We start from the raw sequence: 24,395 nt of genomic DNA, 5'->3' as shown, positions 1-24,395 counted from the left end.
AGATTGTAAACACATCGAAACTTCGAACAGACTTGTGGCATGTTGAAGATTGCTATCTTCTGGGTAGTTTCGCCGTGTAGTCTGGTAGAAACTGACACGTTTTAGAGGTGCTTAACTTTTTGGCCTGATGGAGGCAGTTAACATCTCTGTCAGGATCTAACAAACTACACAATGAAACATCCCAGAAGATAGCCATCTTCGTACTTGTCTTCAAGAGACACTTAAATCTTCATTTCTGAAATTTTGACTAGCGGCGTTGTTCCGGATGTCAGTACTTGAAGAAAGTTGGCGTCAGGTGTTATTGATCAGAGACGAATGACATTTTGTTTTCCCTGAACAAGTGCTGAGGAGTATATTTGGATCAAAGAGAAATGAACTAACAGGTGATTGGGGACAATTACGTAACAGAGTGTTCGGGAGATGTTAAGTGGGAGGGCGAGGAATGTTGCACGCTCTGGGAAAAACAAATAAGTAAAAAGTCATTTGGAAAATGTGTGGTTAGACGGGGAAATCGTATTAAAAGTAGTAAATTACTTCTCAAGAATGACGGAAAAATTTATCGCAGTAAATAGTCGTAAATATTACACAGTAAAACCAAAAATCTTAACAGCGTTAGTATGGCAACGATTAAAACACCTATAGTGCAAGTAGTGATATTAAACAATGATTACAAAAAATACTTGTCATGTTGGAGAAACAGTGTATTAATGTGGAATCATTGAATCTCCTCAAGATGCGATTTAATGTTGACATTCTTTGATGACGGTGATTCATCTTTGGGTTCTGCAACAAGGAGTCTGAAGATGACTGTCTTTTGGGATGTTGCGCCGTGTAGTCTGGTAGAAGTTTATCGACGTTTCAGTGGTCCAGGCTACACGGCGCAAGAACCCAGAAGACAACCATATTCAGACTTACCGACGTGAAAATCTCAAATCCTACAACAAGGGGTTTGTTCAACAATTTTTATATTGATTGTTTTTGTTGTTGCATTATTGACAATGAAGTTAACAAACCTTCTGGTAGTTCATTTGCACACTGTTGTATCAGATGGTTTATTAACTTCATTGTGTCTGTTCAACAGCTGAATCGGTATCAGCTGCAGGAAGGAGACTCAGTCAGAGCACAAACAATTGCTAGTGTAACAGTTCTTCCTCTAGGAGTGGAGTTCGGAAGGTCATCTATCTTGAGATCCCAGGAACACAGACAGTCTCTGCTGCTACCAGGAGATCGATACTGGAGCCTACTGCTCGCAACGTCACTCTGACGTCACATAGGCGACCCTAGGGACATGTGGCGACAGGATAAAGTTTATAATGTGGGGTAATCAATTCAAAACAATTTCATCGCGAAGCATGGATGGGTCTTGTGGTTGTGAAGAAGTTTGACAATTAAAGGGCACCTTTTACGTTTACTGTTCTCGTTGTGAGTTGGAGGTGGACGGAACTGACTCAGTATCATGAACAATGGCGAGTTTCGACGTCAGAGGTGTTCAATCTCCAGGTCTCCTGCCAGAGAGTTAGTTGCAATACGATATGAAGTCGTGGGATGAGAAATGACTCGATGAATCGTCATTATGGCAAGTGTTGTCAGTGTTTTGAGTTATTCGTTTGTAATCTGCCGAGAAGAACGGTGTAAACCTCATTGTTATATTAGGACAGCATTTGTAATGGCCGAAAGTGGTACCTAGGTTTCGGGGAATCAGGAGTGCTAACCTCGAAACCGCTGAATCTGTGAGGAACACACACAGATGATGCGGGGGTCTTCGTGTTAGCAACTACGTGTAATGTGCACACGCTGTGTGGTCCGCCTCGAGTCACACGTGCCCCCTTAATTACAGTAGGAATTAGAATTTGGGAATTGCAGCCGAGCTGATGGAGTTGTAATGATAAATTACACGTAGAAAGAATGACAGAGGAAGCCGTGGACTTCTGCTTTGTCACAAAAGCCACGTCGGAGTAAAACAAGGAAGTCTTGAGAATCAGATATCTGATGGACAAAGTGACACTGGGGCAGATTTTTCTCTGCTAATCATCATTCTAACATTGCCCTATACTCATCTATCACCAGACCACGTGGGATGAGATAACCCTGACCAAGTAACACATGTTAAACTCTGGGTCCTGAGTTAGGGGCTTCATCTGTGACTCTCGGAGTAAAGATAGTTTCTTTACACTTTGAATTAGTCAAAAGTTTGATATATTTCGCTACTGTTAGCGTAGAATCGAATTTAACTTTTGGAAACGGAGTGCTGTGTCTGGTCCGCGGTCCATGGTCTTTTTTTTACTCGTAGTAACAAGGCTTGCTCGAATATTAGACGCCAAGATCTTTCTGCTGACGTAAAGTCGCGTTCCAATTTTAGACGCGGGGGCGCTGCTTAGGGTGTAACCACTTGGTTGACGTTACGTAGGTGGTAATTCCTGCATAAATGTACGAGTTGGTGGAACGCCGCTCTGATTTTCAACATTGCTTCAGAGTCTGTCTCTCAGATCTGCATTTCGAAGGCTTTGAAAGATTTTATTGTTTAAATAAGGTGAAAGCCCGTTGAAATTAAACGAGTGATGATTTATTTCTTACTTCAATCCCTTAACCGTTTTTAATTCTTTATACTTTTCGAGCCTTTCTCTTCTCTCCTGTATTCTCCAGAATTTCTTTCTCCCGTTCCACATTTAAGTATTTTAGGCTCTTCTCAAACTTCCTTGTTACCACATCCCTTCTTTTAGTTCACACATCACATCACATCACATCACATTGTCGAAAACCAATTATCTAAATTACATTTCTTTCTTAAGTAACTTCTGAAAGTCTCGTTAAACAGGATTGAATCCGCACTTCGTGGTGGATGACCTTACCAATAATGCACAGCGAAAGGGCAGGTCCTCCTTGTTACAAGGCTGGAGCCCCTGCCCCGATCTGGGCCACGAGGTTGCTTCCATTCGCCTTGTAACCAATTAGTTAGAAAGGCGGCCTGTGAAGGACGTGACAAGTTCATCTGTGTGTCGATATTGATTACGTGGGCAACGAAACTGAACCGAGCTTTGTCTGCGTATTTTAAACTGTTCGATTTCTCGATAATGCAACCAAATACGGCAGAGACGTGGCCCTAATGGTACATGTATCGAACAGAAATCTCTGACTTAGCTATTTCTTTCGTTCTTTTGTCAGCGACAATTCTTTATGGCTTGAATAAGCGTGAAGGTGAAGAAAGATGTCTTTTCAGATGCTGTGCCATGTCCGTCTGTCCGTACATATGAAACAAATCCATTTCGGCTGAACGGATTCTCATGAAATCCGATACTGGGAGGTTTAACTAAGATTTTTCGGCAGTTTAAAATTTTGGTTCAGATCGGACAATTCGTTTTTGTATGTGAGAGTGGTCGGGTGAGGAATCTCCAAGTTACTTACTTGGTTACCCAGGTTAAAGTTCAAAGGTTAAATTCTGGTGAATCCACCAGGAGTGTTATTACGTTGCTCGTACATCTCGAAACTTCTTCAGCAAGACACGGATGGTGAGTAATGTCCGAGGAAACTCCAAGAATTCAAATCTTGTAACGAATTCGTATAAATGGACTTCCTATTGTCTCCTCTTTCCTCCGGTAATGCAGGGGCACTGCCGGCTCTTTTTTTTTAGTTTGTTTATTCTTTTGTTTTGTTCTGTGGTAAAAACGATCAAGGGTTGTGGGGCAGGGGGGGATGTAACCCGATTACGTTCCATGTACTACCCATCTCGAAAACGTACTTTATATAAAATTTATCCGAAACGCTGGCATCGTCCTGCGAGTACACACATCGCCAAACCCCAGAAGATCATCATCATTGTTACTGCCGTGGAAACCTCAAATCACATAGGTGTCATCACATTTGTATGAAAAAATACTCTTAGCACGCAAAACTGTAACATGACAAAATACAGATCCCATTAAGGTACATGCGTTTCACATGAAACTTTGTTTCGATATTGTGTACATGGGAACGAAACACAAGGGGGACATTATTTATGACTCTGTCAAGTGTGGTTTCTGTACCGTGGTTCTGCAATAATTAGCGTGAAGGATATGGAGAGCCATCCTATGTAACGTCGGCATCAAAGCGAGTGTTTTCTCTGTCTATAGTAATTGGGCGGGCAGCTACAACAGATAGTCTATTCTTGTCAGGAGCTCTGCCCCTTACTTGTTGTCATGCAGCAGACAGATGATTGTGCAGGCAGAATATACAAACGGATGGTCGGATAGGTAGACGGACGGACGGACACTTCCATCACTTCTAATCTCCTCCATGGAACACAGTCCTTGAGAAATTAATAGTACGTTCAGTTAATTATGGTATTCCTTGCCTTCCATGGAAACGATAAGTTCATCACCATGTTAACAACAGCCTGTCAGCGGTCACTAACATAAGCCATGTGGTTTCCTACTCAAATTTTATACGCATTTCTAACGTCACCAGGCGCGCTACATGCTTCCACCATCAGACACTTCCCATAGACTCAACGAGACTGTGAGAATTGGCATAATTTGGGCATTTAGATGCGACCAATAAGAATTATGGTTCACTTAAAGGATTCAGTCCGTGTCCGGATCTGTCCTATTCGGGAAGCGTTTAAATTCTGAGATGTTACCGTAAAACAAGCTACAACCGCTTCTTTCCATATCCATGCAGATTTAACATTTACTTATCATCTCACGTATGTTACTTGATGCTACCTAACCTCGAAAGTTGACATGGAGTCGTAAAATAAGCACCCAGCCGCATTACAATTCCTTCACTTTTGTATGCCACCCGATGCAAGCTTCTGGTTTTTCATCAACTGCGCTCACTACCAACTGGAGAACACTGCGTTCGGAGTGGCTTGTCGGTATTGATGTTTTACGAAACTGTCTCGTGTCCGAATGTGGTCTCCAGTCTGTGGGTACAGGCGATTATTTGGCAGGAACATGAAGCCGATCACTCAGCTTAGTCATGAGGTCTAGCAAGGTTAACCACCGAGTGTCGCGTACCTTCATGGCACGCCAGACTTCACGATGTTGCGTTTGTCAACATTTTCCTCTTTTCTGAGCGTTAGCCCGTCAATTCAGTCGCCCGAAACTGATCATTATTATCATTTCTGAGCAAAGGAAGGTGATACGAGGTGAGAGGTTACACATCAAGGGATTTCGTACTTACAGGACTCTGACGATGGTCAAAGTCTGAAATCTGAGGGATTTCATAATTTATTTGACTTTGAGGTAATTAGAATAGATAAAAACTGTGATGGGCTGGACATATTAGTTTGAATGCACAGAATAGTATTTCTCAACTAGAGCGTACACTTTTCGCAAGATATCTCCGAGTTTCGTTGACCGTGACGTATCTCAGGCTCGAAGATATTTTGCTTCCAATATAAACGAACTCATACAAGCAGATACAGACGGTAAAGCGAAAGGCAAAGTTTTCAGTCTGCAGTCTAGAGATATTCATCTCTCGAAGTGATTTCCTGTTGTAACTTAATACGAAGGTTTTATCACCGACGTCAGAAGAACCCACTACTTGACACTACTCTGGTCCAGCGAACATCCTCACATCGTTTTCAGTTTCTTGTTCCCATGCCATATCATGCAAATAGGCGCAACTGGATATGCTGTATTTAATTACCAATGGAAAGATCCCGTTCAAATTGAAGGCGGGATAATTTATTTCGTATCTTTCTCCTTTATTCCTTTCCTTGATCTTTCGTTCCTTTATCGCCTTCCATTCTTATTTATTACTCTCCAACGCTTTTCAACAAATATGCTAATGTGAAGCGTTAAAATGGGTTGTTGTTGTTGTTGTTGTGAGAAGTCGATCCTACAGCTCAGAACAGGATTATTTTATGTTGGCGGTGATGAACCTTGAATTTGTTCATCAGTTGAGGAACTGTCATTTGCTGAATAAAATGGCACTTTGTGCTCTGTGGACAGCCCTGTCTTTGTGTCACGCCCGGCCGAGTGAAACGCCAACTGTGAAAATGTAAAAAAAACCTTGCCGCAAGGGTGGAGTGTTGACTGAGGGGTGAAGCAGCCGTGTGGGATGTTTTGAATAGCTGCAGTCTTGTCAGGCGATCTGCAATATCACGAAATATTTACGAACCCGTTCGTCTCCGTTCTGCAGATCTTTTTCTGCTACGCCACCTCCTGGTGTTATTTCTTTCTTTCTTTCTTTCTTTTTAAATTTATTTGACATCGAATTACGTCAGCGACTTGGGTTAGTTCTGTACCTGTGATATAATCCACGAAATTGGGAAATAGCGCCATAGATGAAAAAACATGTACAACGAATGTCACCATGCCGTATGCCCAGAGCACTTATATAGAATGCGTACCTCGTTGACGAAGGGGCCAGGGAAGACCTGGGAAGAGATGGTAAGCTCAGTTGTTTCTTGACTCAGAACAATGAATAAAATACCCGCACCGTGAAATTAAGAGAAAAAAATTCCTCTTCTGCCCCCGTCCTCTCCTTTATTATCTTCAACTCGCTCTTTTTCTAGTTTCAAATTCTGTTTTTCATAATATTCTCATGCCCCTTTATCACGTTGGTCTTCTGGGTTGTGACGCCGGTTTACATTTCTAAGCATCACGCTCCTCTCACACCAACACGACCTGTGGACAGTGACGTGTGTCATGTTGACTTTCTTTGGTGTCGATAACTGATGGCTCATTAAGACAGGCACATGAAATTTGCTGGTATATTAGAAGGTTATAAACATATCTTATAAATGAAGTTCTTGGCGTAATAGACCCATCAGGTAACCATGGTTTCATCACTACATCGCATTCAGATTAAGATACGTCTCAGTCTTATCGTGGCCGATCAGTTAATCATCAGTCAGCTAGGTTATGCCAACTGCACATCTCGGTTAAATAAAAAATCTTTGACGTCAAGGTATACCAACCGACGTGTTAATAATAGTATAAATGGAAGAGAAACATTGTCAGCACACGTAATGGGCTTAACAGAGCCAGCATTTAAGCCCGCCCAAAGCCCATTGGGCTACACGTTGCCCCAAGTGCCCAGTTCTCAGAAAATTCCGAATCAGATTATTTGCACATCAGTTATCTCGTCTTTGAAATTTACGTAGTTTTTCGTCGTGTAATATTCTCAGTTCTCTCGATACATCTCCCATGGGTTCATATATTTTTTCGTTTACGTTCTCATATGAATACATTTCATTTCATTATAACGCGAACAACATGTGTTGTGCGAGCCTTTGAGTCTAAAAATGCAAAGGTAAAATTTTACCTGGGGCATGAATAAGTACCGCGCCATGCAAGGTTCCTTTCCGCAAGACTGAGTCTCCGTTCCAAAGGAACTGGAATGTGTTTCTGGGTATAATTATTTTTATATCCGGGGTGACGTCAAATGGCTCTCTGGTGTGCGATTTGTGTCTCTCTTGGGGCAAGAAGAAAGTAATAACGAAGTGACAGTTAATCCTAAGTCGTTTTACGCCCTAATTTTGTGGCAAAAACTTCCCTCTTGAAGCATGTTGTGGTGTGTGCTGGACAGCGGGCTTTTCTACTGATTATCAATGTAACAGGCAACAAGGTCGTATTGTACTTCCATGTCAGTAGTTTCTGATTCAGATCATGGGTTTAATTAATTTTCAATTTCGGGAATTTATATAGAGTGCTGTAATCAAACCTCACACCTTTTGGGTGGTATATTATGAGCGAGTCCACGAAAAATTTCCTTGCCTTATTTCTCAGTTGTTACGTATAATTATTTTTTGTTCCAGGTTGCCGACTGACGCCGTGACCTGGAGACCTGTCTACGGATTATGGTGAGTGTTGACAGCATTTTGTTGTAATTCTTCATATAATGTTTGCGGATTTATCTATTACTTGTATTCTCACCCTTTTCAGGATCAGTTTCTGCCATGAAAATTTTCCGTTCATTGTGCTTATTACTTTTGCTAAATGTATGAATCATCAGAATATCTACCGTTAATTGTTCTTCATTCTTTAGAGTTCTGACAAACTGTTATGGTTTTAAGATTTGAAGTTCCCACGTCGGTGACGATATCGATTTTAATCGCATGGGCTGTAACGCCGTGTAGACTTCTAGGCAGATATAAACTTTCCAGGAACTATTACATCCCGGAAACCATCAGAGGTTATAGACGCTCTGAAGCTTGGCAAATTATGATCATTGACATAATTCGACCTATTGTGTTCGATCTACATACAAACAGTTGTGTCCAATCATTTGCATCTATTCGCAACAAAAAAGGCTCCTTAAAGTTTCTGTAGAAAGTAGAAGATTAAATTTATATCATAATAAAATCGACAAATATAATCTTCCTTCCTGTTAGTCTACCGCTTGCCCAACTTAGCACATACTTTTAAGAAACGTTCGTATTTTATTAATGCTTACGTTGCCAAAAGTTTGATTGTTTATAAACTACAACCTGACCCAGGTTTGAGACCGGCTCAAACAGGAGGCCCGGCAGATTACGACAACTTCCGAATCATTGTGGTTTGAAACACCTAGACTTTGAATGAAGCAAGAGAGAAAATAATTTACGATAGGAAATTACAGTTCACGCACCTGTGACTTACTGTCCTCAAGGTATACTATTATTTACAGTAATCTGGAGGGTCTGATTGTATGAAAGCCTACTTACAAGTTAGGACAGAAGTTTTAGTTGAGCGAGTGTGTACATTAACACACGTGAGACCACACATTTTAATATAAAGTGAAAAGCAGCACAAAGGGTATCTTTATCCCCGTCATAGGAATCCCAACATTTGTCTCCATCTGGAGGGCATATATATAGGGGTGAGAGTAAAGTAGTTTCATTCTCACCCCTTACTATTACTGTAGTGCAGGCATCCTGCAGCTAGGGGTGAAATCACCCTTCCCCGCGATGCGCAGTGGCACGGCGCACGTTAAAGCCCTTGCCTTTCGTGTATCGATCTGGCCCGGGAATGCAAGGCGGATGGCCTGCAAGTAGGGGGTGAACACGAATTTCATTCGAATTTTTCTCGTGATAACTTAAAAATTATTGTTCCTTGGAGCTGCATTTAAAAACGGACTGATTGAAATCCCATATTAACACTGAACATTCAGTTTTTACCGGATATTTTGCTGCGAAAGTTTATGTGCGTTTCATGGAAGGTGCCAGAATGAAACTGACTTGCTTTTGAGAGGAAGAATTTCTGACAGTTTTGGAGTCGGCTGAGAGATAGTTGAATCGTTAGAGGGATTATGTCCAACTTAAACCCCAATGTCCACAGAATCTCTGTGGTTTCTGCGTTTCGGAAAATACATTCTTACTGTCCACACAAAATTCAGCTCCCAACTGAAAAGATAACTAAAGAAATGCGTTTATTTCACCGCCCGCAACTAGAATATACAGTTGAGGTCGTTTTACCGCTGCGGCAGAATTGTATTCGGCCTCAGTTTCTGATCCGATTCTGGTCGGGACTGTCGCAAAAGCCTCACAAAACCGGACAAGCCGTGATGTCTCTTCAAGCTTAATAATTTGAATGCCGAGGTAGCTTTCACGACTACGTCCTTTATGGCTCTAATATCGTACACACTGGGTAAAGTGGGCGGAGCGTGAAACTCGCCTTTCGCCACCGTCTAGCACCTCCACGCCCTTTATCGCTTCCATCTCCACCTTTCACGCGTTCGAGTTTTCCTTCAGGCCACAACTTTCTGTTGTATCAGGGCGTCAGAAGGAATCACTGCCCATCAAGATCAGCTTTTCGCCCGTACGCTCTCGTCTGCTCCAGAAAGATACCACAAGACTTTACCATCGTTTCAGAGGTCCTTGCTGCCTCCATCTTCAGGGCCGTCGACCTGAAATTCGGTCAGGTTGTGTGAAACTACACGGCTCAACATTCATACTCACCGCCATGAGAACCTTAAATGTCACGTTTTTCTAGGTGTTTGTATTTTCTTATTGCCTTCTCAGGATGGCGTAGCAGCGTCACCTGACTGTTGACTCGTGTGAGAGTCTATTTGATTAGCCACGAAGATTCTGCAGTGCGGGATTCGACCTGGTTTACAGAAAGAATGTCCCGAATTCAAGGCTCTAATTATAACTGTGAGCAATGTGGGTGTCGCGAGACCTTTTGCAAGTCATAAATTCCCTGCAGGCTGTAATTAGCATAAGATATATGAATACGTTCGCCCTCAGGCTATGAGGTAACCGTGAGAGAGAAGTTTTGCAAGAGAAAGTTTGATATTTGCTCTTTAGCCCTAATTCTAATAATTTTATCACGTTTTTTATTCCAACGCTGCTCCAGTGTAGGCGAAGAAAATAGCTAGAAAATTTAGCACACGTTATTACGACGCAAAATTTACTCACACTAAGGATTATTTAAATGAAAAATGGAGATTGTTTATTGCTTTAAATGCATTAGGTACTAACGCAGAATGAAGTATTGTATTAAAAGACTGGAAATGTAGGTATAGGACCTGGAATAAGAATAACAGCGCGTTCGCTGTGTTATTTCCTCGAATTCTTAGACAGACCGCCTCCAACCTTTTGCTTTGTGGTTCAGACAACTTTCATTTATGTTATCCTGTGAGGATGAGACTAAATTTCACACCCACACGAAACAGGCAAAAATAATGAAGAATAAATAATCTGAACAACGCGGTATGAAGTATTTATTTCTTGTAAATGTTCCTGAATGTAATGTTTTTATGTTTTTACCAAGTTTAAAAGTGTAGCGAATTTTCTAAGGGCTCATTTAATGTTTCATATTGTGCTTTTCGTGCAAAAAGCTATCAACTCATAGGGCAATGTACTTGATTTTCTGTGCGTTTGCCTCTAAAGCACTCGCCCTACTGATATCTAAAACTGTCCGTGTTATTATTAGTATTATATTGGAACCTGGATATAACGCGGGTTTCGGGGGACAGCTTCAGTACCCGCGTTATATTTGAAATATGTAAAACGTGTGTAGTCGTGATCACAGTCGCGGGATATCGAGGTTCCACTGTATTTATGATTGAATCAAAATAAATAAGTTAGTAACTGACAAATGCCACGTCATGTTCGTCTTTTTACAAGTGGGTCAGTGTGTGTTGGTTATAACGGCAGACCACGAAAACAGAAGATCGTAAGAAAATGACAGTGTTCCATAAAATAATTCTTTTACTCTTATGGGATTGCTGTGTAATTTACGTTATATCAGTTTCAAAATTACTGGGGTCCCGGGTTCGATTCCCTTCGGTGCTTAGATTTACAACTTGTGTTGGGCAAGGCCGTCGTCTAGGCATCACGGAGTTTTCCTCCGGGGTTTCCCCGGTTTCTCCGTGGCTTCCCAACAATTTCTCCACTCTCATCATTTTGCAAAATGGGGGTCACGGCAGGAGCGTTAAATGTCGCGGTTCCGGTCGAACCCATGTACTGATGGATCGTGAATTCTGCTAACCACCAATGCACACCATGCTGAATGGTGCGTACTGGACATGAAAAAGAGTTTCAAAATACAAGAGTAATGGCTTGCTGTTGACAGTGTAAGTGACCTCCGTCTTCTTCGTTCGGATATCTCGTTCTAAAAGGGGGAAATCAATAACTGGAATAGCCCGTTTATTACAGTTCGAAAGCTTGTTGCACCGACTGCCTCAGAAGTTGGTATCGGAGGCATTTTTCTTGATTCAGCGTGTCCAGAATAACCCTAAGAGTATGCAGTGGTATTGTCTGGAGCTAATGCAAGTGACTGCTTTTAAATGGCTCCATCTGTGTGAAGGAACATACCAATCACTCTCATTTAAAACCGTGATACGTGTACGCCAAATGAGTCTTGGCGGTGACCGATTTTATTACATATTTTTTCTGCATATAAAATTGTATTTGGCACAGAATGTGTAGCCAAGTTTTCAGCGTTAATGGCGTCTGATCAAAATGCATCTAGTTTTCACCGAGCGAAGGATGTACATTAATTAAGAACCGTAGAAAGTGGGGCTAGTTTTATGGTACTAAATATATTTGTGTTTTATTAAAATCGCATATTGACTCGCCACACTGTAAATTACTTAATTTGAAAGAAAAAAACGACGTCATAATCTTGTATGGGGAAGAAATATTTATATTTGCAGTAATTGTTGTGATGCTGAGAATCATGTGTCCATACTGTCTAGATGGGGATTCTCGAGGTTACACAAAGGATTTATGACAGTGTAGTGTTATACCCTGAAGGAGTAGGCGAAATGTTCCTTGTTAACAATATGCACGACTACATGGGTCATAGCCCAGTAGACGTAGAAACGGTATCATTGACACACTACCTCAGAGAGGCTGTGACAAGCGCTGGTCCTCGCGCGCCCCTGGGAATTACGAGCGAAAAATAAAGCCTTCCTTTGCTTAAGACTGTTCGTGCGTGATGATGATCTTAGAAAACATGACGTGTATAGATGAAAAGAATCGAGTCTAGATGCTGTATGGTGGTGCGAGATAAACCCTTAAATTGCCGAAACTCAAAAACCCCCGTTTCAAATAGCTTTGTTGAACTGACAGGACAGTGAGATATTGGAGTGAGTTTTACTGCCAACAATAGCTGTATTTAAATGGATGTTAGGGAAATATGTTTGGAAGGTGTGGATTGGTTTCATCTGGCTCAGATTAGGGACCTGTGGCGGGCTCTTGTGAACACGGTAATGAACCTTCTGGTTCCATAAAGGGCGTACTATTAGTTTATTAGCTACTGTTAGCCGCTTCTCTGCTCCATGGAGTTAGTGGGGAAGTAAATTGGCTATTAAAATGGACTAGTCCGAAGTGAACTTCAGTAGCCTCGAGACAATTTTTTCGATAATTGGATGTGACAAGTATATATCGTTCCATCTCTTTCGCGAAAGTTTCGACCTCTGATCTTACATTCCTGGAATCATGCTTCCACTTTAAGCAATCGATACATTTTAATTCAATATTCTCGTTTCGAAATTCTTTTTTCTGTCTCGCATTCGTGTCGAATCTTCGTCGCTGGCGTTAGGAAGGCTGTCACGTGGTCTGACAGGAGCAAACACGACGCCTCGACCCTTAGCCACTGCAATGAAGGGGTTCGAAGGAGCATCTGGAAATGTCATTGGTTGTCAAAAATTGACATTTCTTTAGAAAGAATGCCAAACACAGGTATTTTACTTTTTGATTACCCGTTATTTGAGAGTATTGGATAGCGCTGCAGTCGGCGCGACAGAAGATGCCACTGCGGGTTAAGTTGGTACTTGTTTTCCTCAAAAACGTGATTTCGTTTCAAGTAAGATAACTATTTTTAACAATTCATGAGATGATAATGTTGCGTCATTATTGTGTTGAATATATACTTGCTCAATTTTATCAGTCAAATCACAATAAAATATTATTATTAAATGTTAAAATATTAAAATATTATTACAATTAACATTTAAATATTTAAAATATTGTATTGGATCATACACCTGAAGATGGTTCATTTAGAACTGAAACATGTAGTGTAAAAGATGATGCTCTAATGTAAATCGAACATTTCGATAGAGAGCATCATTTTAATATAATTTAAATATTTAAATGTTAATTGTAATAATATTTTAATATTTTAACATTTAATAATAATATTTTATTGTGATTTGACTGATAAAATTGAGCAAGTATATTTTTAACAAATAAAATTAATAACACTTTTGTGTAATACATCAAATGAATGTAATAATTTCTTTTGTAGCATGCCTGGGTTTAAACTTGCGTGATTTTAGCTAAAATCCGTTCAAAAGTTCATCTTTATAATTTGTTTTCAGTGTTATATTTTAGGTCACTCGGAAAATGAGTTGGTTGGCCAGGGTTCGATTCCCGATCAGGACGGCGCTGCATCCTACCCAACGTCCAATGTACTAAGTAACATAACAGGATCTTCTTTCCTATGCTTTCCAAGGTGTAAATTGTCCGGATGATTTAAAATGAATAGAATATTACCTCCACGTCACTATTCTCCTTCATGGCTTACTATACCATCCAGCTCCCATCGAATGAAATTAATTCTGAGATGTTTTAACGGGAAAGTTTGCATCTTATACGAAGCCAGTTAACATCCTTATAATCTATTTCGTTAGAATACATTTAATATTATTCTCACATCTATACCTTTTTCTTCCAAGCTATGTTTTCCTCTCATATTTTCCAGTCTAAATTTTGTACATGTCGCAGCCACCCGCTAAATGCCTCGCCCATCATATCATTCTTGATTTATCCAATCTAACAATATCAGGAGAAGAGGACAGATTATGGACCCCTTCATTATTGAATTTTCTTCGCCCCTAGATGATATATTTCAAGGCTGTCCCGTCTTAACAACTTTTTCTCGAGCTCTCTCAGTGTGTGAATTCCCTCGGAGAGAGAGAGAGAGTTCAACATCGAAGGAAAAACAAGTAAAACTGTAATCTTCAGGCTTTAGACATGACATAAGAATGTAAATATGCAAAACCGAATGTTCACTCGCATGAGCAGAGCATGACCTGATCTTAATTTCATCATAATTTTAACTTATTTCGACTTACCTACCGCTCTTACCCAAATACTTGCCATATTTTCAAAAGGACGGGTTAACTATTGTTTATTATTATGATTTTGTATTGTTTTAGGTGACGAGACTTGAACACGTGGCTGTTCTTTTATTTGTAAAGAAATCTGGAAGATTACAGATGCAGATCTCTGGCGTTACATCTGAGAACTTATTCCTTTTGCTATAGTCTGTTTGTATTGTCTTAACCGTTCGAAGCAAGTAGATTTCCATTAATTATTCTCTTAATTTCTTGTTCAGTTTACGTTTAATTTAAGTAGGGCCTAATGTGTTGACAGTCGCGAATATCCGGAATAGTAAAACCCGATTGCTCCAGAGTTCTTCGGCACTGAACAAAGTCACGATGATGTCACGGAACATTTCTTTGTCCCAATTAAACCTATCATTATTGAAATTATTAGTTCGACTCATATTATCCGCCAGCAGTGTACATTTTTGTGTTCATTTATTTATATTTTATTTAACGACGGATTTTTAGGGTCGAATGAAAGGATGATGGTGAATAATGAATCGGAAAAGATGTAAAAGGAACTGTTTTTGACACATTTTTGCATGCGGTATCACAACACATTAATGTGAGCATCCAAATACTGAGGTTTAAGTGGACTTTTTTCACTAATTGCTTGTCAAACTCTGGGCTTCTGCTGATAATATCCAAATCAATACCAGCAGAAGTTCAATTATTGCTGTGGATGAGAATGAACCAGTGACCAGAGCAGCGCGCGTCTGTAGTAGCGTGTAGAAACCCGTCTGAAATGAGATCCTCTGTAGCGCGGAGGATAATATTAAAATACGTACCTCGAAGAAACATGCTCTGTGAGAATGTGTCCTGGTTTCTAAGATAAGGTCCAGCGGTGGGCTTTTGTAATGACGGTGACGAACTTTGAGACTGATAAAAGAATTTCTAGTAGGAGCCTGATGGAAATTGTACACAGAAATAAGTGACCATTGTGTGGTCCTATTAAAAATTAAACTGCGAAGTATCGGATCATAAGACAAAGGGTATGATGTCTGTCAGAAATCCCACATGGACTATTCTTAGAACGAATCTGTGCCTTCTCGTGATAAGTCGTCTTCAGATCGCACGGGCTGTACGCGAATCATATAGACACGACATAGACTAGAAGGAAGTTGTATTGAATGGGTACTGACGGTATTTTCAAAAAAAGCGATGCTGTCTGTGTCTCCCATACCAGCTTCTCAGCTGAGTGCCCAGTTATTAAATTCAGTGACGTGCACTGATTTTAAACTTTATATGTATTTTCAGTAATTCCCAGAACTGCCAACTTTTACATATTGAATACACTGTTATTCACTGTGTAATCCTACAATCTGTGTGACAAATATGATAATGTATGCTTTAAAAAAATTACAGATTTTGTATTTTCACTTATGCTTTCAACTAATAGGACAAGTGAACTCAACATGTGTATTTATCTTAGGGATTTATGATGACAACCGAGAACACGGTGTTGGCAGGCATGCGAGGTTGTGTTTGCAAAAAAATCGAACTCTCATCTTTACGTTTCTGAGATTGTTAGGATTACTCGATATGTCGCCTCGATTAATCGATAATTCTTCAATGATGTGTTGCTTTTTACGCGTTTAAAGAGTTTAATAATGATTACTCGCCCGTGTCCTCTCTGTGATCGTCACTTGTTGCCACAGGAGTCCACTTGGCGGAGAAAGGGCCGCTGTAGGATGTTACGTCAGGTACTGGGGACAGATGTTCAGATGTTCAGCTAAGCATGATTATGGCACGACGGCAGCTGTTTGTTGTCAGGGCAGGCCACAGAATCGATGAAACATCTTTGTCAGCAGATTATCCTGCTCCAGGGAGCACAAACAAGGCTTACAAGTCTCCGACACTTTGCGAATATTCTAGTCTACGTTTGAGTGGTCAGCATTTTTGCATCTTAGTATCGGCCCAGGGACTCGCTAATCCTGCTGAATTTTTTAGTGGTTCTTTCTCTAACAAGAAATGCTGTCACACTAAGCCTGTCTTAAATGGGCCTCTGCCTTTCCTTCACGGTTCAGTATTTATATTAACATTTCCTTTCGACGCTAATAGTAGGGAATTGAGGAAATTTGAAGAAGACTGTCTTATGGGAAGTTTCGTCGTGTAGTCAGGATAGAAGTGTACCGACTTTTGAGAACTGTTGTCTTCATAATCGTAGCCGTGAGAACGTGAGAGGTCACCTCGAGAAAGTTCATTCAATTAAGCCACACCACCCGAGGCCTTTAACAACATATAATAGAGAAAAATACAATGGCATGAGTATAAATGTGGTGAATAATATTTGTGGAACAACGCAAAACTCGTATACAGTTTCGTGAAAGAAGGAAAGGCTTGGAATATTTTCTGTGTTCATGAGAACCAGCTGGTCGATATTCATAGAATTTTGTACGAACGTCGTGCCACTGGAGGGCAATGTTATGTAAATCATTCCTTCGTTGATTCTCATAGGTGCGCCTGAAAATTGTAGACTGTAAAAGAAGCCTTCAGAACGTGCTAATATTGCAGATAATTCTCACAGAATGTGTTATGTGCCGATGGTGTCAAATACATCTTACAAAGACGATAACAAGTTTATATTCGTTAATAGTTAATAATTGTTAAATATATTCGATTCCTACAACCCGTGTGGGGGGGAAGGCACTTTGCCAAAGGTAAATCGTGTGGAGCGTGAAGTTGATTAGTAGCCTCTAGCTCATCCCCTAAACGTCTTCATGACTTTGATCTACTATACAACGCGATAATTCTTTTACCAGAACCGCGTATTCCCCACGAGTCATCCACTTAAATTAAGATATTTGTTTCGTGATGTGGAATCTTCAGTCGAGGTTTCACGATAGATCGCTTATGTGCTAATAGTGTTCGCAGGAACCTCGGGGCTACATAGCCGCCTCGTCCTTCACACTTCTGTGTTTCGACCTTCCTCTTCTCCTCCCTCTCTTTGAAGTCTATAACTTTAATATAACCTAATTGAACTCCTGCATTCAAATCATCGCTCCCCTCTTATTCTTTCCACACGACTAAACCCTGTTTTAATACTTTCCAACCTTTCGCTTGCAACTTAAAGTGTGTAGTTCGAATCCTAGATGGCTGTCTTCTGGGTCATAGCGCCGTGCAGTCTGGTAAGCGTTTACCAGCGTTTCAGAGGTCCTTGCTGCCTCCACCATCAGGTATGATGATGGAACGTTGGTAAACTTCTAGCAGACTACACGTCGCTACAACCCAGAAGGCAATCATCTTCAACACAATCTAACCTAATCTAACATAACCTAAGTTAACGTGACCTTAACTGAACAAAATCAGACTAAACGGAACTACAATGAACTAATGCGAACTGTCGGAACTGTACGTACCTAAACAGAACTAAGCAAGACGTAAGCGGATCTAACCGACCTAAGCCAAACGGAACTAAATTGAATGAACTGGACATGTAGCTCGGGTGCGGGATGGAAGAAATGCATGCATAATTTTAGTGAGTAACATTATTTAAAAGAGGCGACTTGGATGACTGACAAGAAGTTGTGAGGATGACATTCCGACAAATAGGTCCTTATATCCTTGAGTTCACGAGTGAGCGGTTTGTGCGATGCGGAAAGAATTGAAATTAAGTTTTACGGGGGTTACTCAGATTGCAAGAAATGAAAATTTGGCTTTGGTGACGCCTAAGGTGGGGTCTGACGTTTTGCCTGGAATCAGGCGATCAGTTCTGTATTGGTGCGTTTGGCAGGAATGTGGCTTCAGTAGCCGTGAAGGTGTTTTCAAATTTAATTTGCCACAATAAATATAAAGTTTCCCCTCCATTTTCCACAAATTTTACAAATACCGGAATTTAAATGGGATTTTCAATTAAAATGCTGCAATAAATTGTGCTGCTGTTAGCAAAGTTTATTCTCGCCAATTTTTACGCTAGTGTTGGTCAAATACTTAGCGATGACTGAACTGCTTCAGGATCGTGTCCAGTGTCGTTCTTTGGTAACAGCGGTGTTGAACCGTCAAGGTTTTCCACTCACTGCGATGAGACAGACGGTTTTATATGAAATGAAGTCTTGTGAGAGATTACACACAGATGTGCGGCTTGCGGCTTCAGAAGGATTAAGGCCATACCTCCAGGGACCATGGAAAGAGAAGATCCCTCCAACGCAGGGGTGGGAAAAGTACGGCCCGCGGGGCGTCCGGTCCTCGACGATTTTTTAAAGATATTATTAATAACAAGGCTTGCCTTCTGATTTTCAAAATTAATCGAGGTGGTTACTGAGATGTGGGTTTTTAAATCATTATATGACACTGTAATTTACTATATTTGCAACTGATTACGAGGACGTCGAGCGTCGAAAATAGCCATAATTAGAGCACCAATCGGTGTTCAGGATATGACGTCCGTATTAATTATTAATAATGCGATTTTTATGTATAGTTTGTTACTCTGTAAAGTATGATCATTCAGCACAAATAACTATTAAGTTCTTTAAGTACTGAATTCTTTCCGCTATGCCAGCCGGCCCGCGGTATCTTAAAAATATCCTGATTCGGCCCCCGAATAAAAATAATACCGCCCACCCCTGTTCTAAACCAAGGTTTCCAAACCTCTCGGACGTCGGACCATTTGTGGCCATCAATTATTCTTACTGAATACACAAATTTAAGTTACATTACCTCAACCATCAAACAGACCTCATAATTTATCAAAACAATACAGATCACGCCGTTAAAACGCAACCCAACAATATTCAAAGATAAAGCAAGTATGTGAAGAATGGAGTAAATTTCGTAACAAGGATAATCAAATGAAGATGGAATGGGTGGGATGCATATGGTAGATGGGAGAGATGAGAAATACACACTAAATTTTAGTCGAGAAAAAAAAAACTTGGTAGATATAAGCTTAGGAAGAAAAGTTAAAGTCCCTGGTGCTTAATTGAGACGAATGGGGGAAGTGGAGGTAGATCTCCACATATTCATAATCTCGACACTAGATGGAGGTGAATCATTAGCTTCACGCTTTTGCCAATTTACGCCAAAGAATTAATCCCGGTGTCTGTTGGATGTGGGGCTACAGAGCCTGATGTATGACGAAGAGAAAAATTCTGTCCTCCCGGGAATCCGACCCTGGTCGTCCAACCCGTAGCCTATTTACTATACCAACTGAGTGCGCTGTCGCTGCTGCATACCTAAGCGCACATGGGAGGATAATATTGAACTGGTATTAAATAAATATGGCGTGGCGTTGGCAGGATTAATCTGGCTTAGGATAGTGTCCAGTGGTGGGCTCTTGTGGAGACCACAACAAACAATGTCTCTCCATAAAAGGCGAGGAGTTTCCTGTCTATCTCACCGACGACCAACAGCGTCTCAAGAAGGATTTGCTCTGTGTCAATAGTTTGTCATCTTCAGTGACTGAAATTAGGCTACGTCCGTTTTCTTCCATATCCTTTCTAATTCATTCTGTTCATGAGCCTTTCGGAGCGGGGGGCTACAACAGCGTCTTTAAACAAGATACAAGACGTAATCTCTGAGACGGAAGTGAGTCCCGCTCCCTGTCCGAGAACCATAAAACTGAATTTCCTGTGCATTGCAACGAACGTGACGTCCTCCTCCAACTTTCGTTCTCTGTTCGCAAGATGGCAGCAGTGATCACCAGTCCACTGTAGCAAAAAAATACGAGTCTCTACAACGAGCAGGAAATGATAAACTACGATGAACACATTTTGACATGGAATTCTGGGATACTTTGTACTTGCATGTTACAGATAACAAACAGAGCTGCTGTTTGTTTGCAGTGACAGGTGTTGTTCAGCTGTGAGATTAAGTCGGTATATTTACTCTGGACTCTCTGGTATAATACGTAATTAAACATTCATTTAGAACGAAAGAAAGGGTCCATTATTTACTTGCGATCTTCATTTATTAAATTGTACTGACGTAGTAAAAATTGTAAGCCACGGTGGTCTAGCGGTTAGAACGCTGGCCTTGTAATCCTGGGGTCTCGGGTTCGATTCCCGGCGGTGCCCGAATTTATAACTTGTGTTGGGCAAGGCCGTGGTCTAGGCAACACGGAGTTTTCCTCCGGGGGCTTCCCCGGTTTCTCCGTGGCATCCCATTCACACACAGAAGAAGGCAATGGCAAACCACTTCTGGATCATCTGCCAAGAACGTATATGAACAGGCCCCAGTCCGAGAAAAGGATGGAAGGATCCTGTTCATATGGACCTGTCGTCAGACAGAACACTAAATAATAAAAAGATGAGGTGGTCTAGCGGTTAGAACGCTGGCCTTGTAATCCTGGGGTCTCGGGTTCGATTCGGTGCCCGATTTTATAACTTGTGTTGGGCAAGGCCGTGGTCTAGGCAACACGGAGTTTTCCTCCGTGGCATCCCAACAATTACTCCATCCACACACAGAAGAAGGCAATGGCAAACCACTTCTGGATCATCTGCCAAGAACGTATATGAACAGGTCCCAGTCCGAGAAAAGGATGGAAGGATCCTGTTCATATGGACCTGTCGTCAGACAACACTAAATAATAATAAATAACACTCTTATGAATGTGTTCTTACATTGGATTTGACCGACAAAAGAATTAATTCTCTGTTAACAGGCTTCAAAACACTCCATTGTTGTAACCAAATAAGCAGTCACGTGATACTATAACACCTCATTATCGACGTAGTGCACTGCATGAGACATTGAAGTGGTCTTGTTCATGATCGGTTCGTGTTTTTTAAAACAAAAGGATGTAGCTCAAATCTAAAAGTTTGTGACGACGTTTCGGAGATGAGACTCTATTTCCGTCTTCAGGTATACCTACTCTGTTGGGCCCAATCGATAGAGCTAATCCCTATCTCCGGAACTGAGTCTGGATTGCGTTTGCATAAACACGCGTCATCGGTTTTTTGTCCGAGAGTGGTTCCAGGTTTCCAAATCCCAGTTGCATTCAGCGCCTGTGTGTCAACTGGAAGAAGCTTAATGGAGTTACAGTCTAGCCAACACATGACGTGGGAATCTGTTACCAGAGTTGTGTGAGCATCATAATGAGACTAGTACTTGACACCCGACTGTTGAAATAATCTTGCTGCGTCCTGTACACTGTGCCAGGTACAACAAAGATGGATGTCAGCAGAGCGACAGACAGGCTAGCAGGTCGGGAGAAATTAATTTACATGATCCTCATTCAATGGAAATGAGTTTGGATGTTGGCTGGGTGAGACTTTAATACATGTACTGCTCCGTCATCCTCAACTGCCTAATCATACAATTACATTGTTTCATCAACTGTCGTTTATTTTGCACTTTGCATGTCGAGTCTACATCAACATATTCATTACCCATGGGTTCTGTTATGAGATTCGTGTACACCAGTAAGGAATGGGACGACGGATGTGTGAGTAATAGGGTTTCATGGTGAAATTTGAATTTTGTACGGATGTTTGGTAATACCAGTAGCGAATAAAAAATGAATTCGCGATTACATCAAAATTATATTTATTCCCGATATGCGTCTTGTTATTCGTTTTAAAATCTGCAAGTATGATCGCCTCCACAACATGCAACACTTAATAAGCTTATTATACAAAATATATAAGCTTGTATGTCCTTTGTTTTGTAAGGTTGCGAAACTCTGTCTTGTATTATAATAGACCCTTTAGGTGAAGTGCAGTTATTTTGAAACGACCTGACAAGGAAAACGTACCGGACTGAGAGAGATGATGCACGAATGACAAGTTTCTAGTCATAGGAACAGTGTTTGTGTAACTGTCTAGCGCCGTTAGAGATACGTCAGGCTGTGGTCCGCTATACCACGGTGTTAGACGGGCAGTCTTCTGTAGAGAGAATTCAACTCAGTAAATAAATGAATAAAAAAAATTAATGAATTACTCTTGAAAGTAGGTTTCGGTGAATCCTTGCATGCCCCCATCTGTCTTTTATAGCTGTCAGGACAACTCTGTTCCGCGTTACAAGTCGCCAAGTATTGGTGTGGTGTTATCTACTGAAGGGTTTTTAGCAGTCATATTGACGATTGAATCTTGTGGTAATTTATTTCGGAAAAAGGGCTTTTCTGTTACAGTATTGTATTTCAAACTGCCTATGCGTTTGCTTCGCTCATACATCCCTCGATTCAGGTCTGGGATGGACATGTAGAACGCCAGGTCAATCTGTTCCTCTGATGTCGAAACCACATCAAACTGTGCCACAGAGAAAGCAGTTGTAAATGGAATTGAAATGCGGTCTAATTACGACTTCAATCCTCAGCTTCTGTAACAACAGAGAACATTTCTGTAGGCTTAAGTGTGATTGTGTACCAATGAACAGCTGTCAGGATAATGTGTCGTAAAAGAAGTAGCAGCGTTGATCAACCCTGACACAGCTGAGCTCGTTGTGAAACACTGGAGTGACGTAAGAATATCCCACCCACGCTGCCGGTGTGACACCACGTCACCCTATTTGATGTGCAACTACTAGCAAAATTGTGAGATTTTAGGTTCCCACGGCTGTCTTCTGGATTGTTGCGCCGTGTAGTCTAGTTTCAGGGGTGCGTGCTGCCTCCATCATCACGGTGATATAGCTAGGTTATGTCTGGTTGTAATCCTCCAGTCTGTTGATTTGTTTACGGCCCGCGTACGTTTATGTTTTTTTGTAATGTTGCTTCACTCTGTGTGATGAACAAATATTGACCACGTAGATTAAGTATTTGACTGTAAGTAAATAGTACTAATAACAAATAAAAACTTGTTATAAGAACAATTTTGAGTCATTTGTGAAAATGAGTATTATTGTAAGTTACTTACACATTTAACAGAAGGTCACGACGTTTCAGTGAATTGACCTCATTTGTACCTTGGCTGCCAGCAAATCGGGTTCTAAAAGATTTAGACACCCCTGCTTACCTCGTATCAGCGTAGGTTTAATGTGAACAGCGACTTGGTTGTTATAAAGGTGAAGTTTGGTCATCCCTTAAGAAGTGCACTGTCAGTCATGGCGAAAGTGTTTTGTTCTAACCTACCGACAGACGTGACGTGGATTTGAAAGCTTAACAGTTCTTCTTGTCTTCTAATTTTGTAGTCATTTGTCTGTTTCTGCTTCACCACAATCGTGCGTCTCCTTCACAATTTGCCGGAGAGCGCCAGGGCCAAGTGACACGTATCTTGTATTAGCGTATCCGGCGAATTTTAAATGATGAATTACAAATAATCCTGACAAAGCAGACATGCCACTAGGTACGTACACCGATGAAAGCATCTCAGAGTTCTTCACGTTATGGTACTGTGAATTCTTGCCACTAAGTAAGATTTGAGGCTCTGACGGGCGAGCGTGAAGATGACTCATCTCATCTGGGATGTTACGCCGTGAAGTTTCATAGAAAGTCAAACATTCTTCCTTTCAGATCCTTAATTGTTAACCATTGTCTTCGTCCCTGTTCGTTTGATAATAGGCGTATGTGATAGTTTTCGTCGTTACCGGCCCCTTAACCTAAGAATCAATCGTCATGAAGTACGGACAAACATAAAGACTTAATACTCGCGAAAATCTGTTTCGCTCTGTATTATGAAAGAACCGGATTAAATTCTGTGGTCCAGACCAGTTTATTTCGATTACGAGTTCTGTCTTGTTTTCCCCAGTCACTTCACATACACGATGGGATAATTCATTAAAAATAGACAACTACCGTTTCCTTCCTGTTCTTCCCAGTTCATCATTCAGAATTGTCTTTCCATTTGACAAAGCGTCGTTAGATAAAGAATACGAAATCTAAATACTGTGATGCTTCACCATCGAGAGATAAAAACTATGCCGACCGGCTATCCTCGGCATTTGGTATGATGGTATATAATAAACACGTATAGAAAGTTTTTGTTGAACAGCTCAAA

General features: G+C 40.9%; 1 protein-coding gene across 1 annotated transcript in view; it reads left to right on the top strand.

The window, feature by feature from the left end:
* The window catches only part of LOC110840296 (putative G protein-coupled receptor Mth-like 1), a 174,924-nt gene that overhangs the window by 37,646 nt on the left and 112,883 nt on the right, over window positions 1-24,395 (top strand). The window contains exon 3 of the mRNA XM_087348929.1: window positions 7,745-7,789. Within this exon, the coding sequence (XP_087205055.1) occupies window positions 7,745-7,789 (45 nt within the window). The remainder of the gene's footprint in view (window positions 1-7,744; window positions 7,790-24,395) is intronic.

This window comes from Zootermopsis nevadensis, unplaced genomic scaffold, assembly GCF_977971745.1.
Source record: "Zootermopsis nevadensis isolate Lab colony 2312 unplaced genomic scaffold, Znev_1.0 Znev_ptg000015l, whole genome shotgun sequence".
In the NCBI taxonomy this organism is placed as follows: domain Eukaryota; kingdom Metazoa; phylum Arthropoda; class Insecta; order Blattodea; family Termopsidae; genus Zootermopsis; species Zootermopsis nevadensis.
The sequence above is the reverse complement of the archived record's forward strand: the minus strand, read 5'-3'. Positions and strand labels throughout refer to the sequence as shown.